At 47.0% G+C, this 17,435-nt stretch overlaps 1 protein-coding gene across 1 annotated transcript in view; it reads right to left on the bottom strand.

Annotated features, from left to right (window-relative positions):
- LBP (lipopolysaccharide binding protein) overlaps window positions 1–15,694 on the bottom strand; it is a 37,190-nt gene extending 21,496 nt beyond the window's left edge. The window contains exons 1-5 of the mRNA XM_069548550.1: window positions 15,415–15,694; window positions 12,193–12,307; window positions 10,585–10,713; window positions 4,409–4,564; window positions 3,160–3,223 (exon numbers count right to left, since the gene is read on the bottom strand). Of these exons, the coding sequence (XP_069404651.1) occupies window positions 3,160–3,223; window positions 4,409–4,564; window positions 10,585–10,713; window positions 12,193–12,307; window positions 15,415–15,538 (588 nt within the window). The 5' untranslated portion in view covers window positions 15,539–15,694. The remainder of the gene's footprint in view (window positions 1–3,159; window positions 3,224–4,408; window positions 4,565–10,584; window positions 10,714–12,192; window positions 12,308–15,414) is intronic.
- Window positions 15,695–17,435: the final 1,741 nt, after the last annotated feature.

Raw genomic sequence — 17,435 nt, 5'->3', positions numbered from 1 at the left:
TCCTTTGGGAAGCCCTAGTCTCTCAGGGTCTGGAATTGGACAGCAGAATTAGATAGTAGGTAGCAATAGCCACACAAATAAGTAGATGCAGATACTTCTTAACAGATTAGCTGGATGGATCAATAGTCCTTGCGTTATCGAATCCAAGCTCGTTCTGCTTGCTGAACGCTGAACAACAGGCCAGTGGACTGGAGACAGGTAGTAAGACAAGAGAGCCAGCTGACCAAGAGGATGGCAGACTAATGCTTCAAAATAACCATCTTCTCAGGGTCTGGATGTGGGGTTCTTTTATAGATCAGAGATGGAGGAGATGTGGAAACAAAGTAAAAAGGCCACTGATCTTACAAATATCTCCTAGAATGGCAAGCCTTGGAAAGGGGATGTGTTAATTTCTTCCTTCATGCCATCTACAAGTGGACCAAGGGTCTGAACAAAGGCACTTTAATTTAACAGTCAGGCAGAGGGGCAGGATTCTCGGAGGCAGGCCATTACATACAATAACAAAAGCAAGGAAAAGCAAGTCAAAGAAAGAGTTCCAACATAGAGTTAGAATTGGCTTTTCCCTGCAACACTTGTTTCCCCAGCTGCTTGTGGAAGACTCAGTCCTCCCATCCAATAGGCTACCATGCATAGTAAGCACTCAGAATTTGTTGCTCCAGGTAAACTGTGTGCTTCTCAAGAAATGGAAGTGCATGTTTGCAAACCAGTTTGCTTTCCTTGCTATTGCAATCACTCAAATTATTTCTTATGCAGGGACTTCCCTGGTAATCCAGTGATTAAGAGTCCATCTTGCAATGCAGGAGATGTGGGTTCGATCCCTGGTTGAGGAACTGAGATGCTGTGGAGCAACTAAGTCTGCTCACCACAACTACTGGGCCCATGTGCCACAACTAGAGAATCTGTGCACCACTACGAAAGATCCCACCTGCTGAAACCAAGGCCCGATGTAGCCAAATAAATAAATAAATATTAAAAATTATTTTTTATGTAAACCCATGAAATAATGACTGAGAAAAGAGTTATTTGTCAGAAAACCAACGGTAAATGCTTTGGAAAGGTGAGTTGCTTAAAGAAAATGCCAGTAAACTGCTGTGGACCAGAAAAGCTTACCAGGAAAACAATTATAAAAATATGGAAGGATTCTGCATGGAGATCGCTTTGCAAACATCTCTAGATTCTCAGTGTGGTTAAAGAAATCTGAGCTGGAACCTGTAGCAGATGGATGTTAAATGTTAGAAAGACAGTGCTAGGCCAGTCAAGAGACTGTTTACAAAGAATGGTCCTGCGTCTTAGGATTCATATGTAAATATTTTCTTTTTTCAAGGCTGTGTGAGTGAGTCCTCGCCTTATTTTTTTTCCATTTATCTATTTGTTTTTACTTTTGGCTGTGCTGGGTCTTCACTGCTGCACACGGCTTCCTCTAGTTGCAGAGAGCCGGGGTTACTCTTTGTTGCAGTGCACAGGCTGCTCATGGTGTTGGCGTCTCCTGTTGTGGAGCACAGGCTCTAGGGTACGTGCGCTCAGTAGTCGTGGCTCCCAGGCTCCAGAGCACAGGCTCAATAGTAGTGGCCCATGGGCTTAGCTGCTCTGCAGCACGTGGTATCGTCCCAGACCAGGGATTGAATCCATGTCCCCTGCATCGGCAGGCCAACTCTTAACCACTGGACTACAGGGAAGTTGGAGTCCTCATTTTAAACAGCTTTTTTTTTTTTAAATTAACTAGCTATCACCTATCCTCCACAGATACAGTGGAGGAGAGGGACTTATGGGGGGGAGGTGTCCTAGAGATGCATGTGGTCCTGGCCTAGTAAGAGGGTCACTGATGGCTCCTATGAGGAGGTGACATTTTCGGGGCAAGCCATAGCTCAGATGGTAAAGAATCTGCCTGCTATGCAGGAGACCTGGGTTCACAGCACTATTGTTGTATAATATTGTTATTAATTATTCTTGTCTCCACATCAGCAGGGGAGCATAAATCCACACCACTGAAGAATACTAAGTCCCACTAGAAAGGCATGGAAACACGGCAGCGGGGTGCACGAGAAGAGGACTGGCATGTTTCCCAAGCTCGTCTAGACCTTGGGACCCCAGAACAAGAAAAGGAACAGAACTGCTTGCCATGTCCAATCCTTGGGGTTTGCATGCTATTTTCACTTCAACCACCAGGGGGCACTCAAAGCCAAAGCAGACTTGGATCAAGAGAGGTGTGCGCCTGTGTTGCCCCTTTCCTCTTCTTAACTTTCTCTTTTCCCAAGCAGTCATCACTACAAATGCAGCTCCAGGTAGATGATACACCGGAGACAGGATTTTAGGGTGAAGTAGGTGAATGAGAGAACTGAAAGTTAGCCTAAACCTCTTTATTTTAGCCAGAGATTCCAAAATTTGGAGATTTCACAGGATTTTTTCGGAGAAGGCAATGGCACCCCACTCCAGTACTCTTGCCTGGAAAATCTCATGGACAGAGGAGCCTGATAGGCTGCAGTCCATGGGGTCGCGAAGAGTCGGACATGACTGAGCGACTTCCCTTTCACTTTTCACTTTCATGCATCGGAGAAGGAAATGGCAACCCACTCCAGTGTTCTTGCCTGGAGAATCCCAGGGACGGGGGAGCCTGGTGGGCTTCTGTCTATGGGGTCGCACAGAGTCGGACATGACTGAAGTGACTTAGCAGTAGCAGTAGCACAGAATTTTTTTAAATGGGGAAAACTGACACTGTGGCTGTTTATATAAGGCAATACAAAGCAGGTGTTCATGCGTTCACCCAGGTAGGAGCCAGAGCTCCTACATGGTCCACACGCTCCCAAAGCTTCCTGCTTGGTCTCCACAGGCACGTAAGTGTTGATTTCCTTTTTGGCTTTTGTGGACTGCAGAGCTGGGGTGGGCAGTGAGCAAAGCCAAGATGACTTTATTCCGTTGTTTGACCCTTGGCCAAGCATCTGACCATTTTCTATCTAACTGAACAGACTTGGCGTCCAGACACCTACATCTTGCCCTCAGCTTTGCTGCACACCAGCTCCATGACCTTGGTTTGTCCTCTCTGGGCCTTGAGCCCAAATATGCCTGGGCCAGCCCCTAGGGATGTTCAAGTGCAGAGGTCACTGAGGACTTGCACCCAACCCTTGAGAGGCTCAGCAATGCCAGCTGCTAGGACAAGCTTACCCTGCTTTTCAAGGCCTTTCGGAACCTGGACTCAATCTGGTTATGGAAGAGATTCAGCAGCCACCTGGGGAGGGAAGCACGGTGGATGGTCAGCTTGGTGGCACTGAATGCGGAGAAAGCGGGGCAGCAGGGAGAGTCAGGCCAGTTCCCAAGAGAGGGCTCCCCACCCCATCCTGGCCCCTGCTGTGTTCCAGAATCCTGAATGGAATGAGCATGCAGACTCCCATTTCCCAGCACACCCCCTGATTCAGTGTATCTGACAGCCCAGCCCCAAATTCAGTATATTTAGAGGAGGGGTTGGAGACCATGCGACTTCCCAGGTGGCTCAGTGGTAAAGAATCTGCCTGCTAATGTGAGAGGCAAGGAGACCCAGTTTTGATCCCTGAATGAGGAAGATCCCCTGGAGTAGGTAATGGCAACCCATTCCAGTATTATCGCCTGGAAAATTCTATAGGCAGAGGAACCTGGTGGGCTACAGTCCATGGGGTTGCAAAGAGTTGGACGTGACTGAGAACACACAACACCACCACCTGGAGAATCCATGTTTTTCTTTTCCTTTTTTGGGGGAATATATCTTTATTTATTCTTATTTTTAAAGTTTTTGGCTGTGCCTCACAGACCCTCCTGCAGTGGAAGCGCAGAGTCTAAAGCACTGGACCACCAGGGAAGTCCCCAATTCATGTTTTTCTAATCAAGGAAACTGAGACTTGAAGAGATTGGCTCAAAGGTTTGTGTATTTTTCACAAGCTCTCATTTGACCAAAAGCCTTTGTGTTCTCTCCGTAGCCAAACTGCACATGTCTGATGGTGGTGAAGCTCTTTATTTTTTGGTGGAAATAGCACACCAACGCCTGCTCAGTCGTGTCTGATTCTTTGCGGTCCCTTCCTCTGTAGCCCACCATGCCTATGGGATTATCAGGCAAGAATACTCGAATAGGTGGCCATTTCTTTCCTCCAGGGTTTCTTCCAAACCCAGGGATTAAAACTGTGTCTCCTGCAGCTCCTGCACTGGCAGGCATATTCTTTACCACTGAATCACCTGGGAAGCCCGGCACACTCACCAGTACTCTGGGCTTAAATCTGCTTCTGTTCATCCCAGCAGGTCCCCCAAAGAATTACCTCCAAGCGCATATGATGTGCCCATGCGGTACCCTGGACCGTCATGCTTATCAGAGGCTTTGGGCCTTGGGTTGGATAGGCCTCTGGCTCCTGCAAGGGTCAAGCTGGTCAGTGTCCCCGTGGTGACCTACCCCAAATCTCCTGATATGTCCACCTCCACATCATGGATGTGGCTACTGCAGCTGGAGACAGCCACTTTGGGTCTCCCAGAGGGCTCACTGTCCAAGAGAAGATTGACTGAAATGGTGATGCCCTTGACCTTCACGTCAAAGGAGCCGTTTAGTCTCCTAGAGAAGAAAGAAGAAGTAGTAAGTGATTCGTAGACTATGGTCAGCCACCATTTGAGGGGAAATATAAATCTCAATTCCCAACTAAAGGAAACCAGAGTAAGAAGTTAACTACAGAAATTATTACAAATATAGTTATTACAAGATAAAGATTTGTGATAAACAAGGCCATAAAAGATCAAGAAGAAAGCTTGGGTCCATTTATTTATGGTCAGGGATGGGCAAAAGCCTTTCTAGGTCAAATCCAAGTCTCAGAAGCCATAAAGGAAATAGCTATGAGCTTGCCGGCACTGAAAATTAAAACTTTAGAGAACAACAATGGCATATGCAAATTTTAAAAAATTGCATCGTGAGCTAGCCAAAGACCTAATTTGCTTAACACATGAGCTAATATATGAGTTAATTTCCTTAATACACAAAGAACAACTTATACAGAGTAATAAGGAAAGGACAAAAGAGGAAAAAAAGAGAGGTTCAAGATGTTAACAGAAAGTTCAGTTGCAAATAAGCACATGAGACGTGATTAAAAATGAAAATAACAACGATGCCAGGTTTCATCTATCAGAGAGATAAAAAGTTCAGAAGATTTTCATACCCAGTGCTTGTGAAGATATAGGGAAACCAAACACTGGTTGAGAGAACACATCAGGAACACAGATTGGTGGGCTCTATTCTTAGAAGAAATGGAGTAGCCCTCATAGTCAACAAGAGTCTGAAATGCAGTATTTGGATGCAATTTCAAAAATGACGGAATGATATCTGTTCATTTCCAAGGCAAATCATTCAATATCACAGTAATCCAAGTCTGTGCCCCAACCAGTAATGCTGAAGAAGCTGAAGCTGAATGGTTCTAGAAGATCTACAAGAGCTTCTAGAACTAACACCCAAAAAAGATGTCCTTTTCATTATAGGGGACAGGAATGCAAAAGTAGAAGTCAAGAGATACCTGGAGTAACAGGCAAATTTGACCTTGGAGTACAGAATGAAGCAAGGCAAATCTAATAGAGTTCTGCCAAGAGAACACACTGGACATAGCAAACACCCTCTTCCAAAAACATGTACTCTACACATGGACATCACCAGTGGTCAACACCAAAATCAGACTGACTATATTCTTTGCAGCCACAGATGGAGAGGCTCCATACAGTCAGCAAAAACAAGAACAGGAGCTGACTGTGGCTCAGATCATCAACTCCTTATTGCAAAATTCAGACTTAAATTGAAGAAAGTAGGGAAAACCACTAAACCATTCAGGTAGGACCTAAATCAAATCCCTTATAATTACACAGTGGAAGTGAGAAATAGATTCGAGGGATTAGATCTGATAGACGAAGTGCCTGAAGAACTATGGAAGGAGGTTCATGACATTGTACAGGAGGCAGTGATCAAGACCATCCCCAAGAAAAGAAATGCAAAACGGCAAAATGGTTGTCTGAGGAGGCCTTATAAATAGCTGAGAAAAGAAGAGAAGCTAAAGGCAAAGGAAAAAAGGAAAGATATACCGATCCAAATGCAGAGTCCCAAAGAATAGCAAGGAGAGATACAAAAGCCTTCCTCAGTGATGGATGCAAAGAAATAGAGGAAAACAATAGAATGGGAAAGACTAGAGATGTCTAAGGGAACATTTCATGCAAAATTGGGCACAATAAAGGACAGAAATGGTATGGACCTAACAGAAGCAGAAGATATTAAGAAGAGGTGGCAAGAATACACAGAAGAACTATACAAAAAAGATCTTCAGGACCCAGATAACCACAATGGTGTGATCACTCACCTAGAGCCAGACATCCTGGAATGTGAAGTCAAGTGGGCCTTAGGAAGTATCACTATGAACAAAGCTAGTGGAGGTGATGGAATTCCAGTTGAGCTATTTCAAATCCTAAAAGATGATGCTGTGAAAATGCTACATTCAATATGCCAGCAAATTTGGAAAACTCAGCAGTGGCCACAGGACTGGAAAAGGTCAGTTTTCATTCTAATCCCAAAGAAAGGCAATACCAAAGAATGTTCAAACTACTGCACAATTGCACTCATCTCACACGTTAGCAAAGTAATGCTCAAAATTCTCCAAGCAAAATTCTTCAACAGTACCGAGAACTTCCAGATGTTCAATCTGGATTTAGAAAAGGCAGAGGAACCAGAGATCAAATTGCCAACATCCACTGGATCATCAAAAAAGCAAGAGAGTTCCAGAAAAACATCTATTCTGCTTTATTTGCAATGCCAAAGTCTTTGACCGTGTGAATCAGAACAAACTCGAAAGTTCTTCAAGAGATGGGAATACCAGACCACCTGACCTGCCTCCTGATAAAACTGTATGCTGGTTGAGAAGCATCAGTTAGAACTGGACATGGAACAACAGATTGGTTTCAAGCTGGGAAAGGAGTACACCAAGGTTGTATATTGTACCCTGCTTATTTAACTTATATTGAGAGAAATATAAGAAACACTGGGCTGGAGGAAGCACAAGCTGGAATCAAGATTGCTGGGAGAAATATCAATAACCTCAGATATGCAGACACCACCCTTATGGCAGATGAAGAGGAACTAAAGAGACTTTTGATGAAAGTGAAAGAGGAGAGTAAAATGTTGGCTTAAAACTCAACATTCAGAAAGCTAAGATCATGGCATCTGGTCCCATCACTTCAAGGCAAATAGATGGGAAAACAGTGGAAATAGAGAGACTTTATTTTGGGGGGCTCCAAAATCACTGGAGATGGTGACTGCAGCCATGAAATTAAAAGACACTTTCTCCTTGAAAGAAAAGCTATGACCAACCTAGTCAGTATATTAAAAAGCAGAGACATTATTTTGCTAACAGAGGTCCATCTAGTCAAAGCTTTGGTTTTTCCAGTAGTCCTGTATGGATGTGAGAGTTGGACTAAAAGAAAGCTGAGTGCCAACGAATTGATACTTTTGAACTGTGGTGTTGGAGAAGACTCTTGAGAGTCCCTTGGACTGCAAGATCAAACTTGTCAATTCTCAAGGAAATCAGTCCTGAACATTCATTGGAAGGACTGATGCTGAAGCTGAAATGTCAATACTTTGGCCACCTAATGGGAAGAACTGACTCATTGGAAAAGACCCTGATGCTGGGAAAGATTGAAGGCAGGAGAAGAAGGGGACGACAGAGGATGAAATAGTTGGATGGCATCACCGACTTGATGGACATGAGTCTGAGCAGGTTCCAGGAGTTGGTGATGGTCAGGGAAGCCTGGTGTGCTTCAGTCCACCGGGTCGCAAAGAGTCAGACACGACTGAGCAACTGAAATGAGCTGAACTGATCCTGATTATAACTACATAGCTTTGGTTCAGTAATTTTACTTCTAAGTCTTTAGTCTGTGGCTTATCCTGTCAAGATATTTGTGTGGGGAAGTTCACTGAAGCATCATGGGGAATAGCAAGAAATGAGGAATTAAGCTTAAATGTCAACTAGTCAGGACAGGTTCAATAAGTCGTGAGCATCTATATGATGAAGACTTTACAAAGAATGAGATCAATGTGGTCCAGTTATACAGTGAAATATTACTCATTCATACAAAGGAATAAAGCATCGATACACGCTGTAGTGTGGATGAACCTCAAAAATAGTATGCTCCATAAGGGACTTCCCTGGTGGTTCAGTGGCTCAGACTCTGCACTCCTAAAGTAGGGGGTGTGGGTTCGATCCCTGGTCAGGGAGTAGAGTTTGCTACATGACATGGCTGAAGATACTGTGTACTATAACTAAGACCCAGTGCAGCCAAATTAATTAACTAATATTAAAAAAAATTATCCTGCATGACAAAAGCCAGAAAAATATGTGTGCTGTATGATGGCATGTATATGAAAGGTCCCAGATCGGCAAATCTATAGAGACAGAGGCTGACTGGCGGTGGCCCAGGGCTGGGTGAGGGGCAAATGGGGAGTGAGTGCTTAATGGGTATGGAGCATCTTTTGGGGTGATGGAAATATTGTGGGATTAGGTAGAAGTGGCGGTCACACAACACTGTAAATGTGCTAGATGCCATTGGGTACTTGAAAATGGTTAATTTCATGTTACGTGAATTTCACCTAAGTAAAAATTTTACATTAAAAGAAGTTTAAAAAAAGAATGAGCTAGATATTCATATGGTCATATGAAGAGATCTTGAAGAGTATGGCATGATTCCTGTCATGGAAATTGAATTAATATGCAAATATTAATGACTGCCAGCAAAGGTTCATGTAGTCAAAGCTATGGCTTTTCAGTAGTCAGGTTTGGATGTGAGTTGGATCATGAAGAAGGCTGAGCACCAAAGAACTGATGCTTTTGAACTGTGGTGTTGGAGAAGACTCTTGAGAGTTCCTTGGACTGCAAGGAGATCCAACCAGTCCATCCTAAAGGAAATCAACCCTGAATATTCATTGGAAAGACTGTTGCTGAAGCTGAAGCTCCAATACTTTGGCCACCTGACGTGAAGAGCCGACTCACTGGAAAAGACCTTGACACTGGCAAAAATTTAAGGCAAAAGGAGAAAGGGTTGATAGATAAAGAAATGGTTAGATAGTATCACCGACTCAATGGGCGAGAATCTGAGCAAACTCCAGGAGAGAGTGGAGTACAGAGGAGCCTGGCACGCTGCAGTCCATGGGTCACAAAGAGTTGGACAGGACTTAGCTACTGAACAACGACAATTGATGACCTATATGAAAGTGTTAGTTGCTCAGTCGTGTCCGACTTTTCATGACCCCATGAACTGTAGCCCATCAGGCTCCTCTGCCAATGGGATTCTCCAGGCAAGAATACTGGAGTGGATTGCCATTTCCTTCTCCAGGGGATCTTCCTGACTGAGGGATCGAACCCAGATCTCCCACATTGCAGGCAGATTCACTACCATTTGAGCAACCAAGGAAGCCCAAGATACTGATCTACATACTGAGCATCTTTCTAAAGCAGTGTTGTCCAGCAGAAATATAATGTGAACTACATGTAAATGTAAAATTTTCTAGTACACATTTTAAAAAAGCACAATTAAAGGAGTGAGAATCATTTGAATAGTATATGATTATCATTTCAAAATGTGATCAACATAAACATTATTAATGTGATTTCTTATGTTCTTTTGGTACTAAGCCTTCACATCTAGTGTTTTACACTTACAATAGATCTCCATCTGTTCCGGCCACTTTGCATGTACTCAGTAAGGATGTGGGGCCAAAGACCTACAGTGTCAGTATGCCCAGGTCACCCATATTTGCCCTCCTGTTACGGGCTGAATTGTGGCCCCTGAATTTGTATGTTAAAGGCCACTTAGTTCTGGGAATTTGACTGTATTTGAGATAGAACCTTTAAAGAAGTGATCCAGTTAAAATGAGGCCATTAGGGTGGCCTAGAGTCCAGTCTGTCCTCCCAAGAAGAGGAGACCTGGACACACAGAGGACCACCAGGGGTGCAGGCTCGCAGAGGGATGGCTTACAGATGGAAGACGTGGTAACAGAGCAGCCATCTGCAAGCCCAGAAGAGAAGCCTCAGAGCAAACTAAATCTGCCCACATCTTGATCTTGAACTCCCAGCCTCCAGAAGTGTGAGAAAAAAAAAATTCCCGCTGTTTGACCAGCACCCCCCATCCCCCGCCCCGCCCTGGCCCAGACTGTGACATTCCATTATGGCGGCCTGAGGAGACTAACCCACCTTCCATCCAAGGACCTCAGAAGTCAGAGAACAGTTCAAAATGCTGGAGAGGTCAGCCCACCCTTGACCAATGGCAAGCAGGAGACTGGGGTAACTCAGACGTGTGCTCTGCCTACAATGTCCCCAAGAGGGTTGTCCCCGGGAGGGTTGAGCTCCGATAGCTGCCAAGCCGACTCCTTTCTTCCCCACCTCACTTCTGCACAAACCTTGGATGTTTCCCTAGGTCATTCACCAGACAAAGTACTTGCACTTGAATTCTTGCCTTGGGGGTCTGCTGTGGGGAAAGCTAGGAACACCTTGGACCCAAGAAAGATGGAATGAAAGCCAAAGTCAAGGGTCCAAGGGCCTGGGAATATAGCCAACTTACAGAATCCTCTTGCGCACCTTCCAGCCGCCTGTGACCTGGATGAAGGAGTCGGAGACAGAGAAAAGCAGGCCCTGGTTGGGGAGGAGCTTCAGAGCCGAGCCGAGCAGCTTACAGCTCTGAATGTTCAGGCTGGGGAGAGAGACCCACAGAAGAGGCATCAGCGTGGAGGCAGAGGCAGGTCTAGTCTCTGCAGGGGTCTTGCTCTCACCCTGGGACCTGGTACCCAGCTCCTGCTTACCTGCTGTGTGCCCTGAGCTAACCATGCAGCCTTGCCAAGTACTTTGCACGCACTGCGTCAGTTGGTCTCACAGACGGGGTCAGCACCGTTCAGGTTCCCTTTTCACACAGAGGGAAAGAGAACTTCTTGGAAGGGATGCATTTGCCCAGAGTCACACCATCAGGATCAGAGCCCACAGATCCCACAACCCTGGCTGGGACCCCAAGTAAGGTGCAGAGATGCACCCCATCATCATTTTCCTCTCCACATCCAGGTGGGGAACTCATTCAGAGAAGGCTGAGGGTAGCCTCAAGAAGAGATACGAAAGGCCTGGGAAAGCAAACCCAGACCATACGTATCCCGGGGCTGTCAGTGGGAAAGGAACGGTCAAGTTCCCTTTTCTTTGCCCAGTGCACAGTAGGTGCTTTATAGATGTTTAGTGATGGACTGAATAAAAGAAGGACTCAAAGACGCCATCAGTGGTGAGCAGAGAGGGGTGTGATGAGTCATGGGCTCAGTTGTCAAAGCCTTCAAAAAGTGATTGATGTCTTTTAAAAAATATTTATTTATTTATTTCTGGCTGGGTTGGGTCTTCACTGCTGCATGCAATTTTTCTCTGGTTGCGGTGAGGGTGAGTTACTCTCTAGTTGTGGTGCAAGGGCTTCTCACTGCAGTGGCTTCTCTTGTTGCAGAGCACAGTCTCTGGCACTCTTGGACTTCAGTAGTTGCAGTGCATGAGCTCAGTAGTTGCGGCTCCCAGGCTCTAGAGCACGGCTCAACAGTTATGGCGCACAGGTTTTGTTGCTCTGAGGCATGTGAGATCTTCCAGGATCAGAGACTGAGCCCGTGTCTCTTGCATTGCAGGTGGATTCTTTACCACTGAGCCACCTGGGAAGCCTGATGCCTTTGTTTTTAAAGCATCAGCTCCTCTGGTCTAAATATCCTTTGAAGACTCAGGTGAAATGCCACCCCCTCCAGGAAGCCTTCCTTGACTCCTCCAAATGTGCCAACCTCAGCTCCAAGAGTTGTGTTACTATATCTAAAGTTAAAGGTTTATTAAAAAAAAAAAAATTTAAGGTCTATCTTCCCTTCCAGACTACATCCAGTGTCAGGCCAGAGCCTGGATTATCACTCCAAAGAGGCAGAAAGTTATCCCCATTTTACAGATAAGGAAACAAAGGCTCAGGTCACATAGCTAGTGGCTCTTCATTAATATTTGTTGTATGAACAAATGAAGGCCCCAAATTCCTTCCAGAACTTCCCTCTGAACTCTTCGAGGAACCGTCCCACCACTGCCTGCCCCAGAGAGGTCTTAGGCCATCCTGGGGCTCTCATTCCCTTCCTCTCTGGACACCACCCACAGCCCCTGCCCAGCCACCTTGGAGCCCCACCTGTGGAATCCATAGTCCACACTGCCGAAATGTTTGATCCTGACGTCCCCGTCGAAGTTGGGCAGTGTGACTTTGTGCAGCTTTTTCTGCAGAGCCAACAGCTCCTCTTGGGCCACTGAGGACACAAAACAGCTGGGAGTCAGCCTGATCGGCCTGCCTCCCTCCCTCTAAACCCTTCAGTGGCTCCTACCTGCCCTGGGGAAAGAGGTCAACTTTCTGTTTAGCATTAATATGGTTGCAGGTTATTGAACCCCTCTAGAGCAGGGGACTAGAGGGGAACTCTGTGGGTAAACAATCTGCCTGCAATGCAGGAGTGGCAGGAGACACAGGTTTGATCCCTGGGTGGGGAAGATCCCCTGGAGGAGGACATGGCAACCCATTCCAGGATTCTTGCCTGGAGAATCCCCATGGATGGAGGAGCCTGGCGGGCTGCAGTCCATGGGGTTGCAAAGAGCTGGGCACGGCTGAAGTGACTGAGCACGCACGCACACCCAAGAGCCGCAAGTGGCAGGAGAGAAATTCAGGAGCTTCACTGCACTCCAGGTGGGGCGGTTATGTTCATGCCCATTTTATGGATGGTCTGTCTTTGTCAGCAGCTCCACGAGAGAGGAGTGCTGTGTGCTTGGTGGCTGGGCCTCTTTCCTGTCCTTCACAGTGTCTAGCCTATGTAGAAGAGACTGCAAGGATTTTAGGGCTAGGATCCTGGCACTGGCGTCTTTCTAGCTGGGTGACCTTGAGCAAGTCCTCAACCTGGCATTCTCTGTCTGTCCCAAAGCAATGACAGCAGTACTTTCCTCACTGGGGTGGCATGAGAATTAAAAGAGATTGCTGCAGGACTTCCGTGGTGGTCCAGTGGTTAAGAGTCCTCCTGCCAATGCAGGGGACATGGGTTCAATCCCTAGTCTGGGAAGATTCCAATTACCGAGGGTCCCATGTGCAACAACTACTGAGCCCATGCACTTTAGAGCCTATGGTCCACAACGAGAGAAGCCACCACAGTGAGAAGCCCATGTGCCACAACCAGAGAGTAGTCCCTGCTTGCCAGAACTAGAGAAAGCCCGCACAACAGTGAAGACTCAGCAAAGCCTAAATAAATAAATTAACAAATAAAATTGTTAAACCGAAAAAAAATCTAAGAAAAGAAAAATGTTTAAAAAGAGAGAGAGAGAGATCTTTGCAAAGCCAAAAGGAGTCTGAAGGGATAAAAAGCACTCTTGCATGGTGCCTGGCACACACGAAGCACTCAGTAAACACCCAGGAGGTCAAAGCAGGGTGGATCTTGTTTAAAAATATGGAAAGAAACCAAAATGTCCAGTTCTAGAGTACTGGTTACACGTACACAGTGGAAAGGAGGAACAAGAGGCAAATTTTGCCTGATGGCAACCCATTCCAGTACTCTCGCCTGGAAAATCCCATGGACGGAGGAGCCTGGTAGGCTGCAGTCCATGGGGTCGCTAAGAGTCGGACACGACTGAGCGACTTCACTTTCAGTTTTCACTTTCCACTTTCATGCACTGGAGAAGGAAATGGCAACCCACTCCAGTGTTCTTGCCTGGAGAATCCCAGGGACGTGGAGCCTGGTGGGCTGCCGTCTATAGGGTCGCATAGAGTCAGACACGACTGAAGCGACTTAGCAGCAGTAGCAGCAGCAGAGTTTCAATATAAACAGTATTCACACTAGGACTTTCTGTTTATTCAGAGGTACGAGAGACCCAGGATTCTGCCCTTGGAGTGGGTGTGTGTACACAGATGACCACTGAGCTCCCCAACTCTGCCTCTTACCACTTTGCAGCCCTCCCTCCTGCACACACAGGAGCTGGTACTCTCCCAAAATGCTATCCCTTGTCCCTGGCTAACTCTCAAGTATCATTTCTGCCTCACCTCTTCCAAGAAGGCTTCCTTGATTGCCTTCTGTCTGGCTGCAGCCAATCTGGGCTCCCAACAACTGTTCCTGAGGGAATGTTATTACCCCATTTGAACAGATAAGGCAATTGAGGCTCCATATATGTGAGGAGCAGCTGTCCATCAAGTATTGTGGGGAGTAGTATATAAATACCCCCAATCCCTTGCCCCTTGGGAAGATGATTTCTGAGGCTTTGTTTTAGATCTTAAATGAAAATTACAAATGAATTATTATACAAAACAGAAACAAGCTCATAGACATCGAAAACAGACATGATTATGGAATGTGGATGATGGGACAAATTAGGAGTATGTGATTAGCAGATATGAACTACTATATATAAAATAAATAAGCAACAAGGATTTACTGTATAGCACAGGGAATTATATTTAATATCTTGTAATAACTGATAATGGAATATAATCTGCAAATAACTGAATCATTTTGCTATATTCCTGAAACTAACATATTACTGTAAATCAACTATACATCAATAAAAAATAAAAACAGTTCTACTTTTGCTCATTCTTTAAAATTGAAGTATAACATCTGTAGAAGTACAACCTAAAGGGCACTTGTCTTATTAAAAGTGTTAGTCACTCAATCCTGTCTAACTCTTTGTGACCCCATGGACTGTAGCTCACCAGGGAATTCTCCAGGCAAGAATACTAGAGTGGGTTGCCATGCCCTTCTCCAGGGAATTTTCCCAACCCAGGGATCAAACCTGGGTCTCCTGCATTGCAGGCAGATTCTTTACCATCTGAGTCACAAGGGAACCTACTGCGAGGTAATTCTTACATGTTTATGCATCCATGCAGCCAACACCCCAAGCAAACCACGGGGCATTCTCAGCACCCCTGCTGGCTCTCTGTGCCCCTTCTGGGTGGTCACCACCACTCTAACCTCTAGTTCTAAGTGTGTTCTAAGTGTGTGTTTTCGAACTTGAGCAAGAATTTTCCAGCAAAACTGTTCCCATCACAGGGGCAGTAGCTGGCTCACTGACATGCCTCCCCTGGCTGTCTTCTGTCCCTATCTCACGTGACAATCCTGCTATAGCATTTCCTGGGATCATCTCCCGAACCAAACATTCACCCCCAAATCTTTATCTCCGTTTGGCTAGTGGGAACCTGGCTAAGACAAGCAACGTGCCCACGTGTCCCAAAGGCTGGGTGACAAGGCCAGACCCCAAGCCAGGGCTGCCTGACCAGGAAGCCTGCACCACCCTGAGGGAGAGAGTCCCCTCTGTGTCCCCAGCTGTCCCCAGAGCAGCCTGGGGCCAAGCAGGTCAGCCAATCCAGCCAAAAGCCGCAGCTCCCTACCGTACTCCAAGCCCTGGTCGGTGATCCTGACAACAAGGCCAGGATTGGCCCCCAGGGCCCCGGAGGTGAATGTGAGCAGGGTTCCCAGCAAGAGGGAGGGCAGGGTGCCCTTCAAAGTCACCATCCTGGATTCCCAGGGGGCTGGGCCGGATCTGTCGCAGCCTCCAGCTGGGCCCAGCTCCCTTAAATAGCTGAGGCCTGAGGGCTGGGGCGGCTCCTGAGTGGGGCAGGTTCCTGGGACCAGGAAGGGGAGGCCGGGTGACTGGAATCTGCTTGCAACACTGTTGGGGTCACGGGTCATTTAAAAGCCCAGTTGGCACTGCCTGGGAGACAGGGTGGATTGGCCTGGGTCCAGGTGACACTGTCCACCCTTCCCACAAAAAGGCCCCATGTTCATTTCCAGGAAGGCCTGGGTTTTATAGACAAGGAAGCTGAGGCTCCGAGAGACCATGTCACCGCTCAAGCTCACACACCCTGGCAGGTGGCAGAACTGGGAATCAAGCCAGTTGTTTCCGTAAAAAAATTTCCCCGCCCCATCCCACCTTCCCTGCCTCCTATTGGGAAACAGGTTTTCTCAAACCCTGCTGATGGTAAAAGTTGTTGGAAGGCAACTTGGCCAATCCTTGAACTCCTCCCTGCCCTCCTCCAGGGGATCGTCCCACCCCAGGGATCGAACGAGAATCTCCTGTCTCCAGGATTGGCAGGTGGGTTCTTTACCACTAGTCCCATCTGGGAAGCACTAGCCACTCTCTGCTTTTCTGTAATTGTGGTCTTTTAAAAATAAGTCCCGCTGGAAGGGCAAATGGCAACCCACTCTAGTATTCTTTCCTGGAAAATCCCGTAGACAGAGGAGCTTGGCACGTTGCAGTCCATGGGGGTCACAGTTGGACACTACCAAAGCAACTTAGCACAAAAATATGTCCACAAATTCTTTGATACTCTTTCCATCAAAAGCTGAGGTCTCCTTGAAATTGAAATTGTGCCCTCTCCTTGAAATTGGATAGGTCTTTGGAATGCCTCAACACCCTGACTGTGGCAGGGTCATAAAAGACACTGGAATTGGGCTTGGGATCTGAACTTCCACACTAAGTGCAGAGAAGCCCATACTGGGCTTCTCTGTGCCCTGTTGTTTGTATCCATCAGACTGAGGATTTAGGACTCCGCTGTCCCCACCCCAACCCCTGAAAGTAACCTAGGTGCTCCTGGGGGCAGTGCTGAACCTTTTGAGTCCTATGTTTCTTCCAGCATTGAGTGAGAATGGGCAGGAAACCAGCATTTATTGAGCACCTACTATGTGGGGGGCACCATGCTGCTTATGCTACATTGCCACCTCTCAGCCTGCAGCAGCCCTTCATGGGATTTTAATCTCCTTTTGAGCCGAAGAAACAGGCTCAGAGGGGTGAAGTGATTAAGCCATCGTCACCCATCAGGGATTTGAACCCGGCTATGTGGGGAGCCATTGGAGAACTATGGTCAGAGAAGCCTTCTCCGAGGTGACGTGCTGAGCAGGGACCCTAAGGATGAGGAGGAGCGGCCTTTAGGAAAAGCCATACCAGGCCAGCAAAAGGCAAGGACAAAGGCCTGGCGGCAGTGTGCCTGGGGGCCTCTGCTCCTTGGACTCAGCCTGTCAGGGCGGAGTGGGGAGCTCTGGGCTGGGAACCCGTAAACCAGGGTTCCCACCTTGCCCCTGCCTGGCCGCGGATCCCTCAGCAAACCTTGTTTCCTCGAGTGCATCTGTTTCCCTTGAAAAATGAAGGGGATAGAGCAGGTGACTCCCCGGGGCTTTTTCAGCTTGGAGATGGTGGGGAGGGAAGACTGTCTGGAGAGTGAGGACCTCATGGGGACACAGAAGTCACCCTTCCTTTGGGATCAGTCTGAGAATATCCAGACTGGGGGCTGTTTGCAGGGGCGGGAGTTCCCGTAGTAGTGAGCTTTGGACCTTAGACTTTCCCCCACCCCGACAGTCTGCCCCAGGGCCCCAGGCCTGGCCTCTACCCCCACAGATGCTGTGGACTTCAAAA

This window comes from Ovis canadensis, chromosome 13, assembly GCF_042477335.2.
Source record: "Ovis canadensis isolate MfBH-ARS-UI-01 breed Bighorn chromosome 13, ARS-UI_OviCan_v2, whole genome shotgun sequence".
Taxonomy (NCBI): Eukaryota; Metazoa; Chordata; class Mammalia; order Artiodactyla; family Bovidae; genus Ovis; species Ovis canadensis.
The sequence above is the reverse complement of the archived record's forward strand: the minus strand, read 5'-3'. Positions and strand labels throughout refer to the sequence as shown.